This window comes from Bufo bufo, chromosome 2 (assembly GCF_905171765.1).
Source record: "Bufo bufo chromosome 2, aBufBuf1.1, whole genome shotgun sequence".
Taxonomy (NCBI): Eukaryota; Metazoa; Chordata; class Amphibia; order Anura; family Bufonidae; genus Bufo; species Bufo bufo.
In genome coordinates this window covers 447,663,471-447,684,661 of record NC_053390.1, presented here as the reverse complement: position 1 = coordinate 447,684,661, position 21,191 = coordinate 447,663,471, and the positions used below count along the sequence as shown (strand labels likewise).

The window sequence follows — 21,191 nt, the reverse complement described above, 5'->3', positions numbered from 1 at the left end:
GTCAAACAACTCTGGAATAAAGGGAAGAGGGTATTTGTTCTTGATTGTGATTTTATTTAGACCCCTGTAATTGATGCATGGCCTGAGAGAACCGTCTTTTTTCTTTACAAGGAAGAAGCCAGCACCAGCCAGAGAAGATGATTTCTGGATAAATCCTCTGTCAAGATTTTCTTTAATATAATTAGACATGGCCTGTGTCTCTGCAGGTGACGGGGAGGTAAATAACTAGGAACCAGATCAACAGGACAATCATAGGGCCTGGGTGGAGGTAATGTCTCAGCCTCCTTCTTATTGAAGACGTTGGCATATGCATGGTATGCTGCAGGCAAATGTTCAAGATTTGATGATACCCGAGTAGGCTGAACAGGAGAAAGACACTTTACAAGGCAATACTGTCCCCAACAAAGCACCTTTCCAGACTTCCAATCAACAACAGGTTCATGCGTACGGAGCCATGGTAGCCCCAAAAGGAGAGGATGAGAGAGACTTTGAAGAATCAAGAACGAAATTTCTTCTGTATGAAGAGCTCCTACCTGTAGTTTCACAGGTTAAGTAGAAAATTGTATGGACTCAAATTGAGCCATCAACAGATGTCACCATCAATGGTCTCTGCAGGACTGGATTACGATATTGATCCACTATGGCTTGCTGCAGGAAGTTTCCTGCCGATCCGGAATCCAGAAGAGCCGTCTTTGTGAACCTATTATCTCTAAACGACAAAGTTGCCGGCAGAGTCAGGGGCGGAGAGGAATTATCTTCACCTAGGGCCGCCTCTCCAACGGACCCTAGGCTCGGGAGTTTCCCAGCTTCAGGGGACAAGAACAGAGCACATGATCAGAACCACCACAATAGAAAAAAAAACCTTTGGCATGGCGGTGATCATGTTTCTGTTCAGACAGCCTAAATCGGTCGACCTGCATGGGTTCAGGAACTGCAGACAACATGGAAGGCAGAAGGTTAGAGGCTTGCTGAAGAGAAGATGCCAGATGACAAGGCCCCCTCTCACATGCCACTTCTCTGGCACGTTCCTGGAACAGTAAATCAATTTGCGTAGCCAGGGAGATGAGATCATCCAGGGTGGAAGGAACATCCCGTCCGGCCAGCTTATCTTTAATTCTCCCACAGAGGCCCTCCCAAAAGGTGGCCACAAGTGCCTCATTATTCCAGAAAAGTTCAGAGGCTAGCGTACGGAACTGAACTGCATACCGACCCACGGATTGGTTCCCTTGACGCAACAGCATTAGGGAGGATGTGGCGAAAGTGGGGCGTCTGGGCTCGTCGAACACCTTGCGGAAGGCCTCTAGATCCATTATGACTGGGTCGTTCCTTTCCTGAAGGGGACTGATCCAGGTCAGTGCCTCCCCAGTAAAGTGTGACATAAGAAAAGCCACTTTGGCTCAGTCCGAGGCAAATTGGTGAGGAAAAAGATCAAAATGAAGGGTGCATTGATTTATGAACCCCTGGCATTGCTTAGGGCCACCGTTCAAAACGTGGAGGTTGCTCAGAGACAAGGTCCAGATCTGGGTACGTAGCAAGAGGAAGGAGCAGGAGCCGATTTAACCGGGGCAGAGAAGCTTGATGACGCTGAGTTAGCAGATGTCAAGTTATTTAGAGGCATATTCACATTGCATAGGTAGGACAATATTTGATCCTAACGCTCACGCTGCTGGGCCAACTCCTGGTGTAACTCAGCAGTACTGGGAGGGTTCTGATCAGCGGGGTCCATGGCCTGAGCAAACTGTTATGCAAGCGGGTGTTGACCCACTGCGCCACTGACTGGGTATGCTCTAAAGGGGCATAACTAAGCCACTACCTGGTCTTCACTAGAGCCTCTGATGGTGAGCATAGGCTTGGGCCGTTAGGGTAGTTGCCAGGGGCTACTCCAGAGCAGTCCAGGAGTCAGTGGCAGCTGACCAGGTGTTCAGAGTACTCTGTGCAAGCACCGAGGGGACTTGCGTGGCCAGGACGTGTCGGGTCTGGACAGGCAAGCAATCAATCGAAATCAGTAGGCGAAGTCCGAGGCAGGCGGTAAACAGGCAAAGTCCAGGAGTTCAATAAGCAAGGCCTAGTACACAGCGAAGCAGACAAGACAGCCACCTTAGCACTTGGAGATGGACAAGCTAAAACCATGAGGTTGCTCAGGTATCTTTCTGTAGTAGGAAGCACCTTTAAATACCTGCTGCAATCCAGCCATAGGCTGGTGAGACAGAGGGCGTGTATGTGCTGCTTCATAGGTGAAGAAAGACACACCCACGCAAGCTCAAACACCAGTGCAAGTCTCCAGCATAGTTAAGCTACCTGCTGTCTGCGTTTGTCAGTATGGCGGCAGGAGGAAAAAGAGGGAGCCTGGCGTCCGTGGTTCTCCATGGGGCTGCCAGGAAGCCCGGTGATGGGCGGGCTTTAGCACTGCCCTAGCCAGTAAAACGGCTAGGGCAGCGCTAAAGCACGCCCATCAGAGCCGGTGACATCACCGAACACACGGCCGGGCGGAAGCTTCCGTCCGGCAGTGTGTTATTGTAAACAAAAGAGCCCGTGCCCTGGAGCAAGGGAGCGCATCAGAGCATGAGATGATCCGATGCCAACATCAGGGGTGCTGCCTGGGTGGAAATAAGCGTATGTCCGGGTTCAGCTCTGAACTTGGACAACCCCTTTAAGGGGGTAGGGTGCTGTGGAGGTTATTGGTAAAAGGGGGGAGGTCACTGTTAAGGGGGCATGGAGCTGTGGAGGTCACTGTTAAGGGGGTGCTGTGAAGGTCACTTTTAAGGGGGTGGGTTGTTGTGAAGGTCACAGTTAAGGGGGCGTGGTGGAGTGGAGGTCACTGTTAAGGGGGTGCTGTGAAGGTCACTTTTAAGGGGGTGGGTTGTTGTGAAGGTCACAGTTAAGGGGGCGTGGTGGAGTGGAGGTCACTGTTAATGGGAAGGGGAGCTGTGGAGGTCATTCTTAAAGGAGAAGGTCACTGTTAAGGGGACTGTTCAGGGGGCAGAGTGCTCTGGAGGCACTAATACGGGTCATTATCAATTCTGGGGGCACTAATGGAGGCATTAATATTACTTGGGGGGCACTATTAAAGGGGTTATCCGACTTAAAAAAATATGTGTTAGGGCTGCTTTATACATAATTAAAGATACATTTCTAATTTACTCACTTTATTGATTTTGCGCTGTTTCCACACTGCTGATTTGGGTCATGTGACCCCCGACGTCATCAACCCTTCTCTGGTGCTGACGTCTCGTTTACAAGCTTCACCCTGCTTGAGGGAGTGGCCCAGCTCTGTAAACGAGACGTCAGAGCCTTTGGTGCCCGCCCCCTCTCTCCCTGGCTGCCGCGATCTCATTAGCATATCAATAGAGCAGCAGGGCTGTCATTACTGTGCAAAACAGAAGCTCCTGTGTTGCACTGAAAGAGTGTACAGGAAAGCTCTGATTAGGAAAGGGTTACCCAGGTGCTGCCAGTCGCTGTATTGCTGTGATCCAGGAGCAGGAATAAAGGACAAGCAGCTCAGCCAATAAAAGGGAGAAGGCAAGTCAGGACAGCCAATCAGATGAAAGACCCGCCCTCCCTGCTGTTTACACTGGAGAGTAAAGACATGTGCTTCTGCCTGGGCTCTGAGGTTTCCAGGGGAGAGGAAGGTGGGGGACACTGCATTGTGTGTATTGTGTGTATGGAGGGGTGGGGGACACTGCATTGTGTGTATGGGGTGGGGGGAGGGGGACACTGCATTGTGTGTATGGGGTGGGGGGAGGGGGACACTGCATTGTGTGTATGGGGTGGGGGGAGGGGGACACTGCATTGTGTGTATGGGGTGGGGGGAGGGGGACACTGCATTGTGTGTATGGAGGGGTGGGGGATACTGCATTGTGTGTATGGAGGGGTGGGGGACACTGCATTGTGTGTATGGAGGGGTGGGGGACACTGCATTGTGTGTATGGAGGGTTGCGGGACACTGCATTGTATATACTGTGTGTATGGAGGAGTGGGGGACACTGCATTGTGTATATTGTGTGTATGGAGGGGTGGGGGACACTGCATTGTGTATATTGTGTGTATGGAGGGGTGCGGGACACTGCATTGTGTATGGGGGGGAGGGGGGACAGTGACTACATAGTATATAGTCAACATAGATATGGCTGTAATATAGCTTAGATAGATATAGGTGTCATATATGACCCCTATATCTATCTAAGCTATATTAGATACATACAGCTTAGATACACAGAGCTGCCTTAGAGCTTAGATACACAGAGCTGCCTCAGAGCTTAGATACACAGAGCTGCCTCAGAGCTTAGATACACAGAGCTGCCTCAGAGCTTAGATACACAGAGCTGCCTCAGAGCTTAGATACACAGAGCTGCCATAGAGCTTAGATACACAGAGCTGCCATAGAGCTTAGATACACAGAGCTGCCATAGAGCTTAGATACACAGAGCTGCCATAGAGCTTAGATACACAGAGCTGCCATAGAGCTTAGATACACAGAGCTGCCATAGAGCTTAGATACACAGAGCTGCCATAGAGCTTAGATACACAGAGCTGCCATAGAGCTTAGATACACAGAGCTGCTATATAGATTAGATACATAGAGATTAGATACACAGAGCTGCCATAGAGCTTAGATACACAGAGCTGCCATAGAGTTTAGATACACAGAGCTGCCATAGAGTTTAGATACACAGAGCTGCCATATAGTTTAGATACACAGAGCTGCCATAAAGCTTAGATACACAGAACTGCCATATAGCTTAGATACACAGAGCTGCCATATAGATTAGATACATATAGCTTAGATACACAGAGCTGCCATGGAGCTTAGATACACAGAGCTGCCATGGAGCTTAGATACACAGAGCTGCCATGGAGCTTAGATACACAGAGCTGCCATGGAGCTTAGATACACAGAGCTGCCATGGAGCTTAGATACACAGAGCTGCCATGGAGCTTAGATACACAGAGCTGCCATGGAGCTTAGATACACAGAGCTGCCATAAAGCTTAGATACACAGAGCTGCCATAGAGCTTAGATACATATAGCTGCCATAGAGCTTAGATACACAGAGCCTGTGTTTCTTCAATGTGACAGGATGATCTGTCTGTGTGAGCTAGGAGATGATCATGTGACTGGTTTATGCAAAGTTAGGATGTGCAGAGCAGGGTGAGGGGAAGGTCAGATTGTTCACGCCCAGAAATATTCATGAGGCAGAGCTCAGGCTTTGTTGTTATACGCCCCCTCAGCATGTACTTCAGCATGTAAACAAAGCAATGACAGAACCATGAAAAGCTGTAAATATGGGATTAACTTGATGAAATCTTGCTTAACCAAATTATATGTATATCCAGATGGGTTTTAAGAGTTTTTTTTTTTTTTTTATTAACTCGGATAACCCCTTTAATAATGGGAGCCATATTACGACATAGCGACTTAACACCCTGTGTTAAGCCATTCCCCCACAACCACACTCCCTTTGGGGTGTGGCTTAACGTGGCAGGTATTTTTTGTTGGGAAAGGTGCCAACCCTACCCCCAATGTGTTATGAAAAAATTGGTTGGATAAGTAAATGTGCTCCGAAGTTATTACTGAAAGGATTTGGGCCTTTCTGGACCTCTACGACCATCTTGGTTTGATGTCACTGACGTCAGGAGAGATGTTTCTCAGTTGCTAATAACAGACACACACAGGCAATCACTGAGAAACACTCTAATTTTATTATGCTATAGCTTGGCCTCATATAGGCAGCAGAAAAGTTTGCATAGCAACAGCGTTAAACCAATCATAAAATGATAAACATTGACGCCCATACAGATACAATTGGAACATCCCTTTTATGGGTATGTAATAGGTCACATATAAGAACGTACGTTGTTGTGCCCAATGACCCTGAGTGAATTAGAACATTTGTTCTAATTCTGGGAGATTCCCAGATATTATAACAATTCTGTACATCATAGAGAAGACAACATGGAGTCACATTCGCCTTCAATTACCACATAAAGTGACACGTCAGATTTGCAGTGTCCTGAAGGGGTTAAAAAATACTTTCCAATTCAGTTAGGGAAAAGGCAGTCATAATCACTTCCTGCTGGTGCCTTTTAAGCAATGAATTGGTCGCCAATGGCAACCTGTCAGATTGCAGCAATCATTTTGCACAGGTTCCTGGGAACAGTCCGGCAGGAACCGGTTTGCTTGCCATGCGCAATTACTGCACCATTTAGGGGAGGGAATGCACTACGGCTTGACAGAGATAAGAGCTTTTTTTTTTTTTTTTTTTACACGGTGTACTGCACGCATGCGCCAAGTCTGGCATCCCGCCCGTCTTCTTAATTGTGCCCCCAGTTTAGCGGCAGTACGTAGAGCGTTCACAGCCCCGCCCACCTATAACACGGTCAACACAGCCCCGCCCACCTAAGACGTCACGGCACAAGCACAAACAACTACCGACTTGTCCGTGACGTAATCGGCTGATCCCAGAGGAGCGACATTCGTGACGTTATTTCCGCCAGGAGTGACCGGCACCTGAGCAGCTACCGAACGCTAGGATGGTGATTAACCACAGAACCGATGCTGGGGTTGTGGGGGAGTCCGAGAGCCCTCGGTGAGTGGTGGGGGCACAGAATGGCAGCAATAGGGGGCGGGGTGCCAGCTGTCAGCTTATTATAGCTCCAGATCTGGGCAGGGTACTGTGTGGCCCCGACCTTTGTCCTGTGTGATCGTTCTCTTACAAGCTTATACAGAATTCTGAACGTCAGATGCATCTGAAAAATGGAACATGATAATAAAAAGCTTCAGATGTGACCCTCAAAAAGTCACCAAGCAGAAACTCAACAGCACAGCGCTTAAAGGGGTACTCCAGTTATATCAACGTATCCCCCATCCACAGATATTGATCCGTATGGATGGGCGTGTGCATTGGCACGCCATTGACTGTCGGCAGTATAAATCTAGAGGCACAGACGTCCGGCCATGCTGGGGTGTCCGAGCCTACTTCTCGAAAAGCTACTCCCTTCCTGATGAGCTTTCGCCCCGGGATACTTGTAGCGTACTCCTTTACCGGAAAGGTGCCCTTGTCAGGGCAGCCATGAATTCACCGTTGTGTAGAATGCATTTTTTTAACCCTTTCACCACGGAGGTTTTTGTTTTGCGCTCCCTGCCTTCCCAGAGCCATAACAATTTTTTATTTGTCTATCTGCGGGACAAGTTGTACTTTCCAACGCCACCATTTAATATTGCATATGATGTAGTGGGAAGCGGGGAAAAATTCCAAATGGGGTGAAATTGCAAAAAAAAAAAAGCAATTCCACCACAGTTTTATGGGTTTTTTTTATTTCCGAAATTTGATGTATGATAAAACTGACCAGTTACTTTTATTCTACAGGTCAGTACGAATCTGGCGATACCTTTATATGTATAGTTTTTCTTGCGATTTGATAGTGATAAAAAAAATAAAAAAGTGGGAAAAAAAATATTTTTATTTTTTTGTCGCCATATTTTGACCCCCTATAACCTTTTTGTAATTATGTGTACAGCGTTGTATGGGGGCTAATTTTTTGCGGGGGGATCTGAACTTTTCATTGGGGTGTGTATGACGTTTTGATCACTCAAAATCTTTTTGTAGAAAGTGAAGCGACCAAAAACGTCGAATCGGCCATTTGGGGGCTTTTTTCCATATTGCTGTTTGCCATATGGGGAATATATAAAAAAAAAATTATACTATGGGCGTTTTCGCACATCGCGACACCTATTATGTGTATTTTTTTTTAAATTTTATTTTAGTTCTTTTATTTTTATTTTGGGAAAAAGGGGGTGATTTGAATTTTTATGTGTTTTTTTTTTTTTATTTTTTATTTTTTTATATATTTTTAAAAACTTTATATATTTTTTTTTTTACACTTTTTTTTCTCATAGACTCCAATGCACTAGCACGCGCCGATTAGCTGCATGAAGCAAAGGTGCGCGCAGTGTGTGCCGTCTCCCTTCTCTCTTCCTTATTGCTGCTGCTTTGTCTATGGAGAGCAGGAACAGCGACGGGAGACGGCACAGGCACACTGCGCGCCTTCCCTTCATGCAGCTGATCGGTGGGGATATCAGTATTAGGCCTCTTTCACACGACCGTAGTGCCCCCGTGGCCGTATTGCGGGCCACATACGCGGTTCCGCAATACACGGGAGACCAGCCGTGTACATTCAACTTAATGGATGCGGACCCGTTCACTTGAATGGGTACGCAAATCCGGAGATGCGGAACGGGAGCACGGAACCCCACGGAAGCACTACGGATAGTTTCCGCGGGGTCCCGTTCCGCAAAAAAATAGAACTTGTTCTATCTTTTTGCGGAACGGACAGATCACGGACCCATTTAAATGAAATTGGTCTGGATCCGTCCCGGCTACTGCACGGACATTGCCCGTGCATTGGGGACCGCAAATTGCGGTCCCTAATGAACAGAACGAATACGTTCGTGTGCAAGAGGCCTTAAAGAGGACCTTTCACCAAAAAACATGTATAGAAACAGTTACATTACCTAACAGTGCGGCCCCCAGTGTATTTCTGATTAATATTTTTTCAGAGGACACCCCCCCCCCCCCTTTCGTCCGCTGTGGTCTCCGGTAGTTCTAGCGCCTCATGCTATTGAGGCGATTCGGTTCGAGTAGGCGGTGACTAGAATTTGTATAGGGCGCGGTTTTCTTTCCCTGGCTAATAGCGCATCCAATCAGAGCGCCGCGCTCTTAGCCAGGGAGAAGGAGCTCAAGTTCTCGCGAGATTCACGAGAACTTGAGCTTTTACACATCCTGAGGCGTGCGCCATCTTGGAGTCCCCGGCGGAGAGGACCGCATAGGCGGCAGCAGCAGCCTGTCAGTAAGTTTTCATACTTACTGACAGGATGCTGCTGCCGCTGCGATCCTCTCCGCCGGGGACTCCAAGATGGCGCACGCCTCGGGATGTGTAAAAGCTCAAGTTCTCGTGAATGCTTTTTGGTGAAAGGTCCTCTTTAACCACTTCAGCCCCCCTAGCTTAAACACCCTTAATGACCAGGCCACTTTTTACACTTCTGCTCTACACTACTTTCACCGTTTATTGCTCGGTCATACAACTTACCACCCAAATGAATTTTACCTCCTTTTCTTCTCACAAATACAGCTTTCTTTTGGTGGTATTTGATTGCTGCTAAGATTTTTCTTCTTTTTTTCCGATATTAATCAAAATATTTTTAACTTTCTCTGGTTAAATTGTTCAAATATAATTACATTTCTATACAAGTTTGTGTCAGAATTTATTGTGCTACATGTCTTTGATAAAAAAAAAATTCCAATAAGTGTATATTTATTGGTTTGCGCAAAAGTTATAGCGTTTACAAACTATGGTACTAAAATTTGAATATCCACATTTTGAAGCAGCTCTGACTTTCTGAGCACCTGTCATGTTTCTTGAGGTGCTAGAAGGCCAGGATAGTATAAATACCCCCCAAATGACCCCATTTTAGACAGAAGACACCCCAAAGTATTCGCGGAGGGGCATGGTGAGTTCATGTATGATTTAATTTTTTTTCACAAGTTAGCGTAAAATGACTCTTTCTGAGAAAAAATAAATACAATTAAGTTTCCATTTCGGCCCCTAAAATACCAGGGCAGTATAAATACCCCACTAGTGACCCCATTTTGGAAAGAAGACACCCCAAGGTATTCCGTGAGGGGCATGGCGAGTTCCTAGAATATTTTTTTTTGGCACAAGTTAGCGGAAAATGATTATTTTATTTTTTTTCTCTCTTACAAAGTCTCATATTCCACTAACTTGTGACAAAAAATAAAATTTTACATTGCCATGCCCCTCACGAAATACCTTGAGGTGTCTTCTTTCCAAAATGGGGTCACTTGTGGGGTATTTATACTGCCCTGGTATTTTAGGGGCCCTAAAGCCTGAGAAGTAGTTTGGAATCCAAATGCGTAAAAAATGCCCTGTGAAATCCGAAAGGTGCTCTTTGGAATGTGGGCCCCTTTGCCCACCTAGGCTGCAAAAAAGTGTCACACATGTGGTATCGCCGTACTCAGGAGAAATAGGGCAATGTGTTTTGGGGTGTATTTTTACATATACCCATACTGTGTGTGAGAAATGGCAACTTTGGCAATTTTTTTTTATACAAAGTTGTCAATTTACAGAGATATTTCTCTCACCCAGCATGGGTATATGTAAAAATACACCGCAAAACACATTGCCCAACTTCTCCTGAGTACGGCGATACCACATGTGTGACACTTTTTTGCAGCCAAGATGCGCAAAGGGGCCGAAAGTCCAACAAGTACCTTTTTTAGGAGGCCATTTTTAGGCATTTGGATTCCAGACTTCTTCTCACGCTTTAGGGCCCCTAAAATGCCAGGGCAGTATAAATACCCCACATGTGACCCCATTTTGGAAAGAAGACACCCCAAGGTATTCCGTGAGGGGCATGGCGAGTTCATAGAAGATTTTTTTTTTTTTTGGCACAAGTTAGCGGAAATTGATTTATTTATTTTTTCTCACAAAGTCTCCCTTTCCGCTAACTTGTGACAAAAAGTTCAATCTTTCATGGTCTCAATATGCCTCTCAGCGAATACCTTGGGGGGTCTTCTTTCCAAAATGGGGTCATTTGTGGGGTGTTTGTACTGCCCTGGCATTTGAGGGTCTCCGCAATCATTACATGTATGGCCAGCATTAGGAGTTTCTGCTATTCTCCTTAGGCCTCATGCACACGACCGTTGTTTGGGTCCGCATCTGAGCCGCTGTTTTGGCGGCTCGGATGCGGACCCATTCATTTCAATGGGGCCGCAAAAAATGCGGACAGCACTCCGTGTGCTGTCCGCATCCGTGGCTCCGTTCCGCGGCCCCGCTAAAAAAATATAACATGTCCTATTCTTGTCCGCAGTTGGGGACAAGAATAGGCATTTATATTGCCGACTTCGGTTCCGCAAATTGCGGAAGTCAACACGGGCGCCTTCCGTTTTTTGCGCATCTGTGGTTTGCGGACCGCAAAAAACGGCACGGTCGTGTGCATGAGGCCTTATATTGAGCATATGGGTAATGAGATTTTTTTTTTTTTCCGTTCGCTAATAAAGATCCAAAAAGCTCAAAAGTGATCTTTATAGCGCCGCAGCGATTTTACTGTGTTTTTGCAGTGATCAGAAAAAAAAACATTTCTGTCACTGCGGTGGGGCGGACTGAACGCAAGTGTGCGCACAAGATCAGGCCTGATCGGGCGAACACTGCGTTTTTTGTAGAGCCTAAGGTGACGCTAATGTACTGATATAGATCTGATTGCGATCAGTCTTGATCACTTACAGATACTATATTGTACTAGTGCTGATTAGCGACAGCGATGACGCTAATCAGCGACTAATCAGTGACTGCGGTGGGCGCTAACTACCTAACAAGTGGCAAACTGGCGGTGATAAAGGACCCTTAGGCCCCATTCACATGTCCGCAATTCTGTTCCGCATATTGCGGACCCATTAATTTCTATGGGGACAGACTTTGTCCCGCTCGGATCCGGAATTGCGGATCTGCACTTCCGGGTCCGCACTTCCGTTCCGCAAAAATATAGAACATGTCCTATTCTTGTCCGCAATTGCGGACAAGAAAAGGCATTTTCTATATAGTTCTGGCAATGTGCGAATCCGCAAAATGCGGAAAGCACATTGCCGGTGTCCGTGTTTTGCGGATCTGCAAAACTCATACGGACGTCTGAATGGAGCCTTACAGGGGGGTGATCAATGACAGGGGGGTGATCAGGGAGTCTATATGGGGTGATCAGGGGTTAATAAGTGACAGGGGGGGGTGTAGTGTAGTGTGGTGATTGGTGCTACTTACAGAGCTGCCTGTGTCCTCTGGTGGTCGATCCAAGCAAAAGGGACCACCAGAGGACCAGGTAGCAGGTATATCAGACGCTATTAACAAAACAGCGTCTAATATACCTTTCTGGGGTTAAAAAAAATCGCATCTACAGCCTGCCAGCGAATGATCGCTGCTGGCAGGCTGTAGATAAACTTGTTTACCTTGCGATCCTGTGAACGCGCGTTCACAGGAAATCTCGCGTCTCGCGAGATGATGCGTCAAGGAGGAATAACCCGGCCGCCCGCAGGACGCATCCCTGCATTAGGCGGTCGGGTGGAGGTTAAAAGCCTGGAGAACCCCTTTAAAAAAAAAAATTCGCATTGGTTGGCGTTAAAAGACAGCATATTGTAGATCTTGGCGTTTTTTTTTTCTTTTTGCATCTCTTTCACTTCAGGGAGAAAAAAAGGCCCATAAAAAAGCTGCAAAAGACAGGTGCCCTAAAAGAGGTGGAAAATAAAGCCAAAATTCACGCGTGTAAGGACCCTTAGGCCCCTTGCAGATGAGTGTAAGCGGATTAGGTCCGGATGCGTTACAGATGCCGCCCATGTGCGTTCTGCAATTTGCGGAACAGAACGGGCGGCCCATTGTAGACATGCCTATTCTTGTCCGCAAAATGGACAAGAATAGGACATGCTATATTTTTTTGCGGCGTGCTGTCCGCTTCTTTTGCGCCCCTATTAGAGTGAATGGGTCCACACCCGAGCCGCAAAAACTGCGGCTCTGATGCGGACCCGAAAAACGGTCGTGTGCATGAGGCCTTAAAGTGTTTTTCACGCGAGTGATAAAAAACTGAAGGTATACAAACATCTCTTAGCAACCATCCGTGAAAAACGCATTGCATCCGCACTTGCTTGCGGATGCGATGCTGTTTTCACGCAGCCCCATTCACTTCTATGGGGCAAGGGCTGCGTGAAATACGCTGAATAAAAAACATGCTGCGATTTTCACACAACGCACAAGTGATGTTCGACAAATAACGCTCTTGTACACAGCCCCTTTAAAAGGAATGGGTCAAGATTCAGTGCGGGCGCAATGCGTTCGCATCACGCATTGCACCCGTGCGGCATGCTCGCTCGTGTGAAAGGGGCCTTAGGGTGTATTCACATGTTCAGATTGTGCAGTTTTTAAAGCCAAAATTAGGTGTGACTCATAAAAGGAGAGAAAGTATAAGGTCACCTTCACACACTGTGGATTTTGTTGCAGAATTTTCTGCAACTGAAAATCAGTTCCGTTCTCATGAATGGGGCTATCAGAAATCCATGTGCTTGCCGCCCCATTCACCTGAATTGAACAGATTTTTAGTTGCAGAAGATTCTGCAACAAAATACATAGTGTGTGAATGCGCCCTAACAGATACTGCTTCACTACTTCTCACTTTTGAATCCAATCTGGTTTTTGGCTTCAATAAAGGCGAGTTCACATCACCGTTAATTTTTCCGTTCTCTGCCTAGCATACTCATGTGAAGCCCAGTACGTCACCGGTAGTGAAGAAAACAGACCTCGAAGAATCCGTGTTTGGTCCATGTGTCATCCATAGTCCATGAACATTGCTCAGCCCGGCCATGCCCATATTGCGGACCACAAACAGCAGGTCCGCAATATACGGTCTGGATCCGTCTGCGGAGTCCGCACGGATGTTGCCTATGCATTGGGGACCGCAAATTGTGGTCCCCAATGCACGGAACGGCGGATCAATGGCCGCGTGCATGACCCCTAAGGATGCCATCTTTGTCGTGTCAGTGGTTTTCACTGACCCATAGACCTCAATGGGTCTGTTAAGTAACACGTCTCCTTGTTTTTCCGCTGACCCACGGATGTGTGAATAAATATTAAAATAAGGCTACTTTCACACTTGCGTTCGGGGTTCCGCTTGTGAGCTCCGTTTGAAGGCTCTCACAAGCGGCCCCGAACGGATCCGTACAGCCCCAATGCATTCTGAGTGGATGCGGATCCGCTCAGAATGCATCAGTCTGGCACCGTTTGGCCTCGGTTCCGCTCAGCAGGCGGACACCTGAACGCAGCTTGCAGCGTTTTTGTGTCCGCCTGGCCGTGCGGAGCCAAACTGATCCGTCCAGACTTACAATGCAAGTCAATGGGGACGGATCCGTTTGACGTTGACACAATATGGTGCAATTTCAAACGGATCCATCCCCCATTGACTTTCAATGTAAAGTCAGGAGTCCCCTATTAATATACCATCAGATCGGAGTTTTCTCCAATCCGATGGTATATTTTCACTTGAAGCGTCCCCATCATCGGATTTGAGTTAGATCGTGAAACTCAGATCCGACAGTATATTCTAACACAGAGGCGTTCCCATGGTGATGGGGACGCTTCAAGTTAGAATATACTGAGAACTGTGTACATGACTGCCCCCTGCTGCCTGGCAGGTGCTGCCAGGCAGCAGGGGGGCAGACCCCCCCCCTCCCCCCCCTGTATTTAACTCATTGGTGGCCAGTGCGCCCCCCCTCCCTCCCTCCCTCCCCAGTATTAAATGTGACCAGTGCGGCCCCCCTCCCTCTATATTTATTGGTGGCCAGTGCAGCCCCCCTCCCTCCCTCCCCAGTATTAAATGTGACCAGTGCGGCCCCCCTCCCTCTATATTCATTGGTGGCCAGTGCGGATTCCCAGTATTAAATGTGACCAGTGCGGCCTCCCCTCTCCCCCCCCCCCCCCCTAATTAAAATCACCCCCCCCCCCCCCCATCATTGGTAGCAGCGGAGAGTTCCGATCGGAGTCCCAGTTTAATCGCTGGGGCTCCGATCGGTTACCATGGCAGCCAAGACGCTATTGCAGTCTTGGCTGCCATGGTTACTTAGCAATAAATAGAAGCATTATACTTACCTGCGAGCTGCGATGTCTGTGACCGGCCGGGAGCTCCTCCTACTGGTAAGTGAAAGGTCTGTGCGGCGCATTGCCTATAGCACAGACCTGTCACTTACCAATAAGAGGAGCTCCCGGCCGGTCACAGACATCGCAGCTCGCAGGTAAGTATAAAGCTTCTATTTATTGCTAAGTAACCATGGCAGCCAAGACTGCAATAGCGTCTTGGCTGCCATGGTAACCAATTGGAGCCCCAGCGATTAAACTGGGACTCCGATCGGAACTCTCCGCTGCCACCAATGATTGGGGGGGGGGGGATTTTAATTAGGGGAGGGGGGGAGAGGGGAGGCCGCACTGGTCACATTTAATACTGGGAATCCGCACTGGCCACCAATGAATATAGAGGGAGGGGGGCCACACTGGTCACATTTAATACTGGGGAGGGAGGGGGGGCCGCACTGGCCACCAATGAATATAGAGGGAGGGGGGCCGCACTGGTCACATTTAATACTGGGGAGGGAGAGATGGGGGGCCGCACTGGCCACCTATGAATATAGAGGGAGGGGGGCCGCACTGGTCACATTTAATACAGGGGAGGGAGGGGGTCTGCCCCCTCCTGCCTGGCAGCACCTGATCTCTTACAGGGGGCTATGATTCGCACAATAATTGTGCGGATCACAGCCCCCTGTAAGAGATCGGGTGCTGCCAGGCAGCAAGGGGCAGTCATGTACACAGTTCTTTTAGTATATTCTAACTTGAAGCGTCCCCATCACCATGGGAACGCCTCTGTGTTAGAATATACTGTCGGATCTGAGTTTTCACGAAGTGAAAAATCTGATCTGTAAAAAACCAGTTATGCAGACGGATCCATTCTGAACGGATGCAAGCGTTTGCATTATAGGAGCGGATCCGTCTGTGCAGACACCAGACGGATCCGCTCCAAACGCAAGTGGGAAAGTAGCCTAAATGGGTATGTGCCCTGTCCATGGAGAACACAGATGATGTGTGAATAAGGCCTTACTGCTATATTGTCTCTCTTACAAATGTGTGGGCACCTTACGCCACAGTGCCATATAGTCAGCTTTTCCATGGTTCCATATGCCACAAATAGGAAGTTGGCCACTTAGACAAAGCCCATGGAAGAGAGTGGCATGATGGTGTGTCGGGGTGCGGCTCAGAATCTACCTCTACCACTTCCTCATACTTCTGTACAACCGTTCTGTAAATAGCCGGCTCATGCGTTCCAGTAACTTGAGCTGGAGATCAGCTGTAAACAGTTTTATTAGGCAGAAGGCACCTTTTTCACCAGGGCAGATGTGAGAACTTCCAGGATAGTATTGGAAATTCAGGACTGTCTCACTGAACACTTACCATGAGGAGCTAGTCAGAAGGTGTCTGTGACCACTCTAGTCTTATTATTTCACAGTTTATTGCTACGGCATGCCATTTGGTGTGTATGAGTATGGGGGAGATTTATCAAACTGTTGTAAAGTAGAACTGGTTTAGTTGCCCATGGCAACCAATCAGATTCCACCTTTCATTTTCCAAAGGAGTTGTCCAAAATGAAAGGTGGAATCTGATTGGTTGCTATGGGTGTCACCTAGGCATTTGTGTTTGACCGAAAGAGTCTTTCCCAGGCTTATCAGAAATGGGCTTAGAATGACGGGAAACCTGTCACCTCTACTATGCTGTGCAGACGCAATACAGAATCCATTGGCCAGGAAGCTCCTGTACTGTACGGCGCTGGTGCCGAACAGTGATGTGAACGATTAATTGTGACTTCGGGAGACTTCAGTGAAGACGTACTGACGCCTGGCCCTGTCAGTCAGTAGTTGGGGGCATGGCTGGGAAAGAAAAGGAGCGATGCCTCGGGAGCAGCGAGAAGCAATGGCACCGCCCTTATTGCGTCCAGTGGCCAATAAGCATAAAATAAAAACCCTAATTTCTCCACAGTGGGGCCACCAATAGAAATATGACCAACCCCATAGAATGAATGCATCTGGCATGTAAGATGGTTTCATAGCATTATGTGGTGACGGATTCCCTTTAAAAGAAGAATGGGATCACCGTCCCGCCGCAATGCTTCTCAGGTAAACCTGTTTGAAATGCGTCCCAATTAGACATATATATGCTTGCACCTTTCACTATTGACCTCTAACTCTCTGGTTGTAAGGTAGCTAGCACCGCAATCCCAATTTGGTTTTAAAGCTTAGATTGTCAGGTTACAGCAGCCCTCCCCCTTTCACCCAGCTATGATTTCACCCTGCATGGAGGGGGGAGTGGGGAGAAGAAAGAAGAAAGAATTAGATCCTCCTCTCTCTATATATAACAGTACATGACTCCCAGAGGAAGGATAACATAGATTTCCCCTCACCCATGACGGCACCCATGCGACTAGGACCTCCGATTCGGGACAGGAAACCCGAAGAGATAAAATGGTTCACACCCCCACGACACCTCAGTTCCAGTTTCCTGTCCTCTGGATAGGAGGTACCTGGGGAGCTCTTGCTCCTTTCTTAGGCTACTTTCACACTTGCGGCAGGACGGATCCGACAGGCTGTTCACCATGTCGGATCCGTCCTTCCGATATTTCGCCGTGCCGCCGCTCCGTCCCCATTGACTATAATGGGGGCGGAGCTCCGGTGGTGCACAGCGAAAGCCGCCGGACTAAAAAGTCGGACATGCAGGACTTTTTAGTCCGGCGGCTTTCGCCGTGCTGCGCCGGAGCTCCGCCCCCGTCCCCATTATAGTCAATAGGGACGGAGCGGCGGCACGGCGAAATATCGGAAGGACGGATCCCACATGGTGAACAGCCTGTCGGATCCGTCCTGCTGCAATTGTGAAAGTACCCTTACTTGGTTCTCACCTCTGGGTGCTGGGGAAGGTCTGAGTCTACAATACCATAATGGGACCTATCCCTGGCGGCGTAAGTCTCCTTGGGAGCCGTTGCCTAAGTCTGTCCTGCCTCCTCGCAAGCCTCATTGGGGAGCCGCTGTGGCCGTGTTCAGGCGGCTCCTGGTCCATAGTGGTGCAGTGGCTGGCGTCCCGCTTCCAAGATGGTGGCGCGCGCTTCTGATGCGCTCTGCGCATGCTGTCATTCCCGGCAGCACTGGCTGGAAGGGGGAGGGCACCATCTTACACGGATTAGTTGTATTTGGGCCTAGAGTTAAAAGGAGCCGAGGCACGTTACAAGTCGGCAGCAGGAGGGGACAGCCAGCTTTGCTGCGCCCACAGTGCTGTGCAGGATCTGGAGTTTTCCACGGGCATGTCGGAACCAGGTGACGCCAGACGCGCCGATCTCTTGGAACCCTCGAGGCGCACAAGCCCGGTATTGGACCTGAGGTATTGACTCTACAGTTGGTGAGATTTATCCTCTTCTAATAACATTGGGTGTTTGCTTTATTTTTCTAGGTAGCAAAAACACCAAAGAAATTTTCTGGCAAAACTAAACATAAAGAATGTGGAGGATGTAGAGTAGCTTTGTATGTTAAACCACCATGTCAAGCTTGTATAGATAAGTTAGTTATGGAAGAATCCCATAGCTTATCTAAAAGCATTAAGGCCTTGATAGGGTCTGAAATTAAGTCCTTCGGTCGGACCCATCCGAAGTCACCAGAAAGCTGTACCTATAATATGGACTTTAATTCAGATTTTTCTGGGGAGGACGAGGACATAGAATCCGGCCAGGTATTATCTTCTGAATTTTTCTCTTCAGATGAGGATTCAGCGGGGAAGGCTCTATTCCCACCTGAAGATACTGAACCTTTGTTAAAAGCCGTTAAAACCACTATGCAATTAGATGTTGTAAAACAGCCTAAAACTATTGCTGACCAGGTATTTGAGGGTCTCGGCCCTAAACGTCATAGAGTTTTTCCCGTTCATAACAGGGAAGCATTGATTAGGAAAGAATGGAAAAACCCTGACAGGAATCTTTTTTTATACCGAATTCTGTTAACCTCTTAAGGACCGGGTTTATTTTTACCTTAAGGACCAGGCCATTTTTTGAAAATCTGACCAGTGTCACTTTGTGTGAATAACTTTAAAACGCTTTTACTTATCCAGGCAGTTCTGAGATTTTTTTCGTCACATATTGTACTTCATGACACTGGTAAAATTGAGTCAAAAAAATTAATTTTTATTTATAAATTTTGAAAAATTTGCAATTTCCCAAGTTTCAATTTCTCTACTTCTATAATACATAGTAATACCTCCAAAAATACACTGCTCAAAAAAATAAAGGGAACACTTAAACAACACAATGTAACTCCAAGTCAATCACACTTCACTTAGGAAGCAACACTGAGTGACAATCAATTTCACATGCTGTTGTGCAAATGGGATAGATAACAGGTGGAAATTATAGGCAATTAGCAAGACACCCCCAATAAAGGAGTGGTTCTGCAGGTGGTAACCACAGACCACTTCTCAGTTCCTATGCTTCCTGGCTGATGTTTTGGTCACTTTTGAATGCTGGCGGTGCTTTCACTCTAGTGGTAGCATGAGACGGAGTCTACAACCCACACAAGTGGCTCAGGTAGTGCAGCTTATCCAGGATGGCACATCAATGCGAGCTGTGGCAAGAAGGTTTGCTGTGTCTGTCAGCGTAGTGTCCAGAGCATGGAGGCGCTACCAGGAGACAGGCCAGTACATCAGGAGACGTGGAGGAGGCCGTAGGAGGGCAACAACCCAGCAGCAGGACCGCTACCTCCGCCTTTGTGCAAGGAGGAACAGGAGGAGCACTGCCAGAGCCCTGCAAAATGACCTCCAGCAGGCCACAAATGTGCATGTGTCTGCTCAAACGGTCAGAAACAGACTCCATGAGGGTGATATGAGGGCCCGACGTCCACAGGTGGGGGTTGTGCTTACAGCCCAACACCGTGCAGGACGTTTGGCATTTGCCAGAGAACACCAAGATTGGCAAATTCGCCACTGGCGCCCTGTGCTCTTCACAGATGAAAGCAGGTTCACACTGAGCACATGTGACAGACGTGACAGAGTCTTGAGACGCCGTGGAGAACGTTCTGCTGCCTGCAACATCCTCCAGCATGACCGGTTTGGCATTGGGTCAGTAATGGCGTGGGGTGGCATTTCTTTGGAGGGCCGCACAGCCCTCCATGTGCTCGCCAGAGGTAGCCTGACTGCCATTAGGTACCGAGATGAGATCCTCAGATGCCTTGTGAGACCATATGCTGGTGCTGTTGGCCCTGGGTTCCTCCTAATGCAAGACAATGCTAGACCTCATGTGGCTGGAGTGTGTCAGCAGTTCCTGCAAGACGAAGGCATTGATGCTATGGAATGGCCCGCCCGTTCCCCAGACCTGAATCCAATTGAGCACATCTGGGACATCATGTCTCGCTCTATCCACCAACGTCACGTTGCACCACAGACTGTCCAGGAGTTGGCAGATGCTTTAGTCCAGGTCTGGGAGGAGATCCCTCAGGAGACCGTTCGCCACCTCATCAGGAGCATGCACAGGCGTTGTAGGGAGGTCATACAGGCACGTGGAGGCCACACACACTACTGAGCCTCATTTTGACTTGTTTTAAGGACATTACATCAAAGTTGGATCAGCCTGTAGTGTGTTTTTCCACTTTAATTTTGAGTGTGACTCCAAATCCAGACCTCCATGTGTTGAAAATTTTGATTTCCATTTTTACATTTTTGTGTGATTTTTGTTGTCAGCACATTCAGCTTTGTAAAGAACAAAGTATTTCAGAAGAATATTTAATTTAATTCAGATCTAGGATGTGTTATTTTTGTGTTCCCTTTTATTTTTTTGAGCAGTGTGTGTGTGTGTGTGTGTGTGTGTGTGTGTGTGTGTGTGTATATATGTGTGTGTAATATATATATATATATATATATATATATATATATGTATATATACATTTACACAATTCTAACATTTTTGGCTCTATACACCAACACAATGGATTTGAAATGAAACGAACAAGATGTTCTTTAACTGCAGACTGTCAGCTTTAATTTGAGTGTATTTACATCCAAATCAGGTGAACGGTGTAGGAATTACAACAGTTTGCACATGTGCCTCCCACTTGTTAAGGGACCAAAAGTAATGGTACAGAATAATAATTTGAGATTTTCCTAGCCTGTGACGGAAAATATTGATTATATGAAGACAGGAGGCGAGTATCTTATGCATTAATCCTTCTTTATTAATGCTCACAGCAGAAAAAGTATTGTTCAATTTTAACGTAAATAAACAGAAAAGAAAACTGTAGGGACTACACTTCCCAGCAGCCCTTGGTCGTAGCCACTCCCATCCTAGACTCTATAAAAGGACTGCTCTCACTTATCTCTTCCTCTTTCTTCGTGTAAGTCCCAGATATCGAAACCAGGTCTATCTCTGAACTTCGTCGTTATCTGACAAACTCTTCGGCCAGCCGGCCTAACATCTCCGTATCGGAAAATGGTTGTGTCGACAGCAACTGGTCCCAACGGGGACAAACCAACAGAACCAATTCGACCAACTGGTCGTCCGGAAGGTTGAGCATCAT

At 47.5% G+C, this 21,191-nt stretch overlaps 1 protein-coding gene across 2 annotated transcripts in view; it reads left to right on the top strand.

Moving 5' to 3' along the window:
* The first annotated feature begins 6,381 nt into the window (after positions 1 to 6,381).
* The window catches only part of R3HDM4 (R3H domain containing 4), a 71,681-nt gene continuing 56,871 nt past the window's right edge, over positions 6,382 to 21,191 (top strand). Inside the window, exon 1 of one of the 2 annotated variants that reach the window (XM_040417534.1) lies at positions 6,382 to 6,587. In XM_040417534.1, the coding sequence (XP_040273468.1) occupies positions 6,532 to 6,587 (56 nt within the window). In that variant the 5' untranslated portion in view covers positions 6,382 to 6,531. The remainder of the gene's footprint in view (positions 6,588 to 21,191) is intronic. The other variant, XM_040417533.1, reaches the window with a different exon arrangement.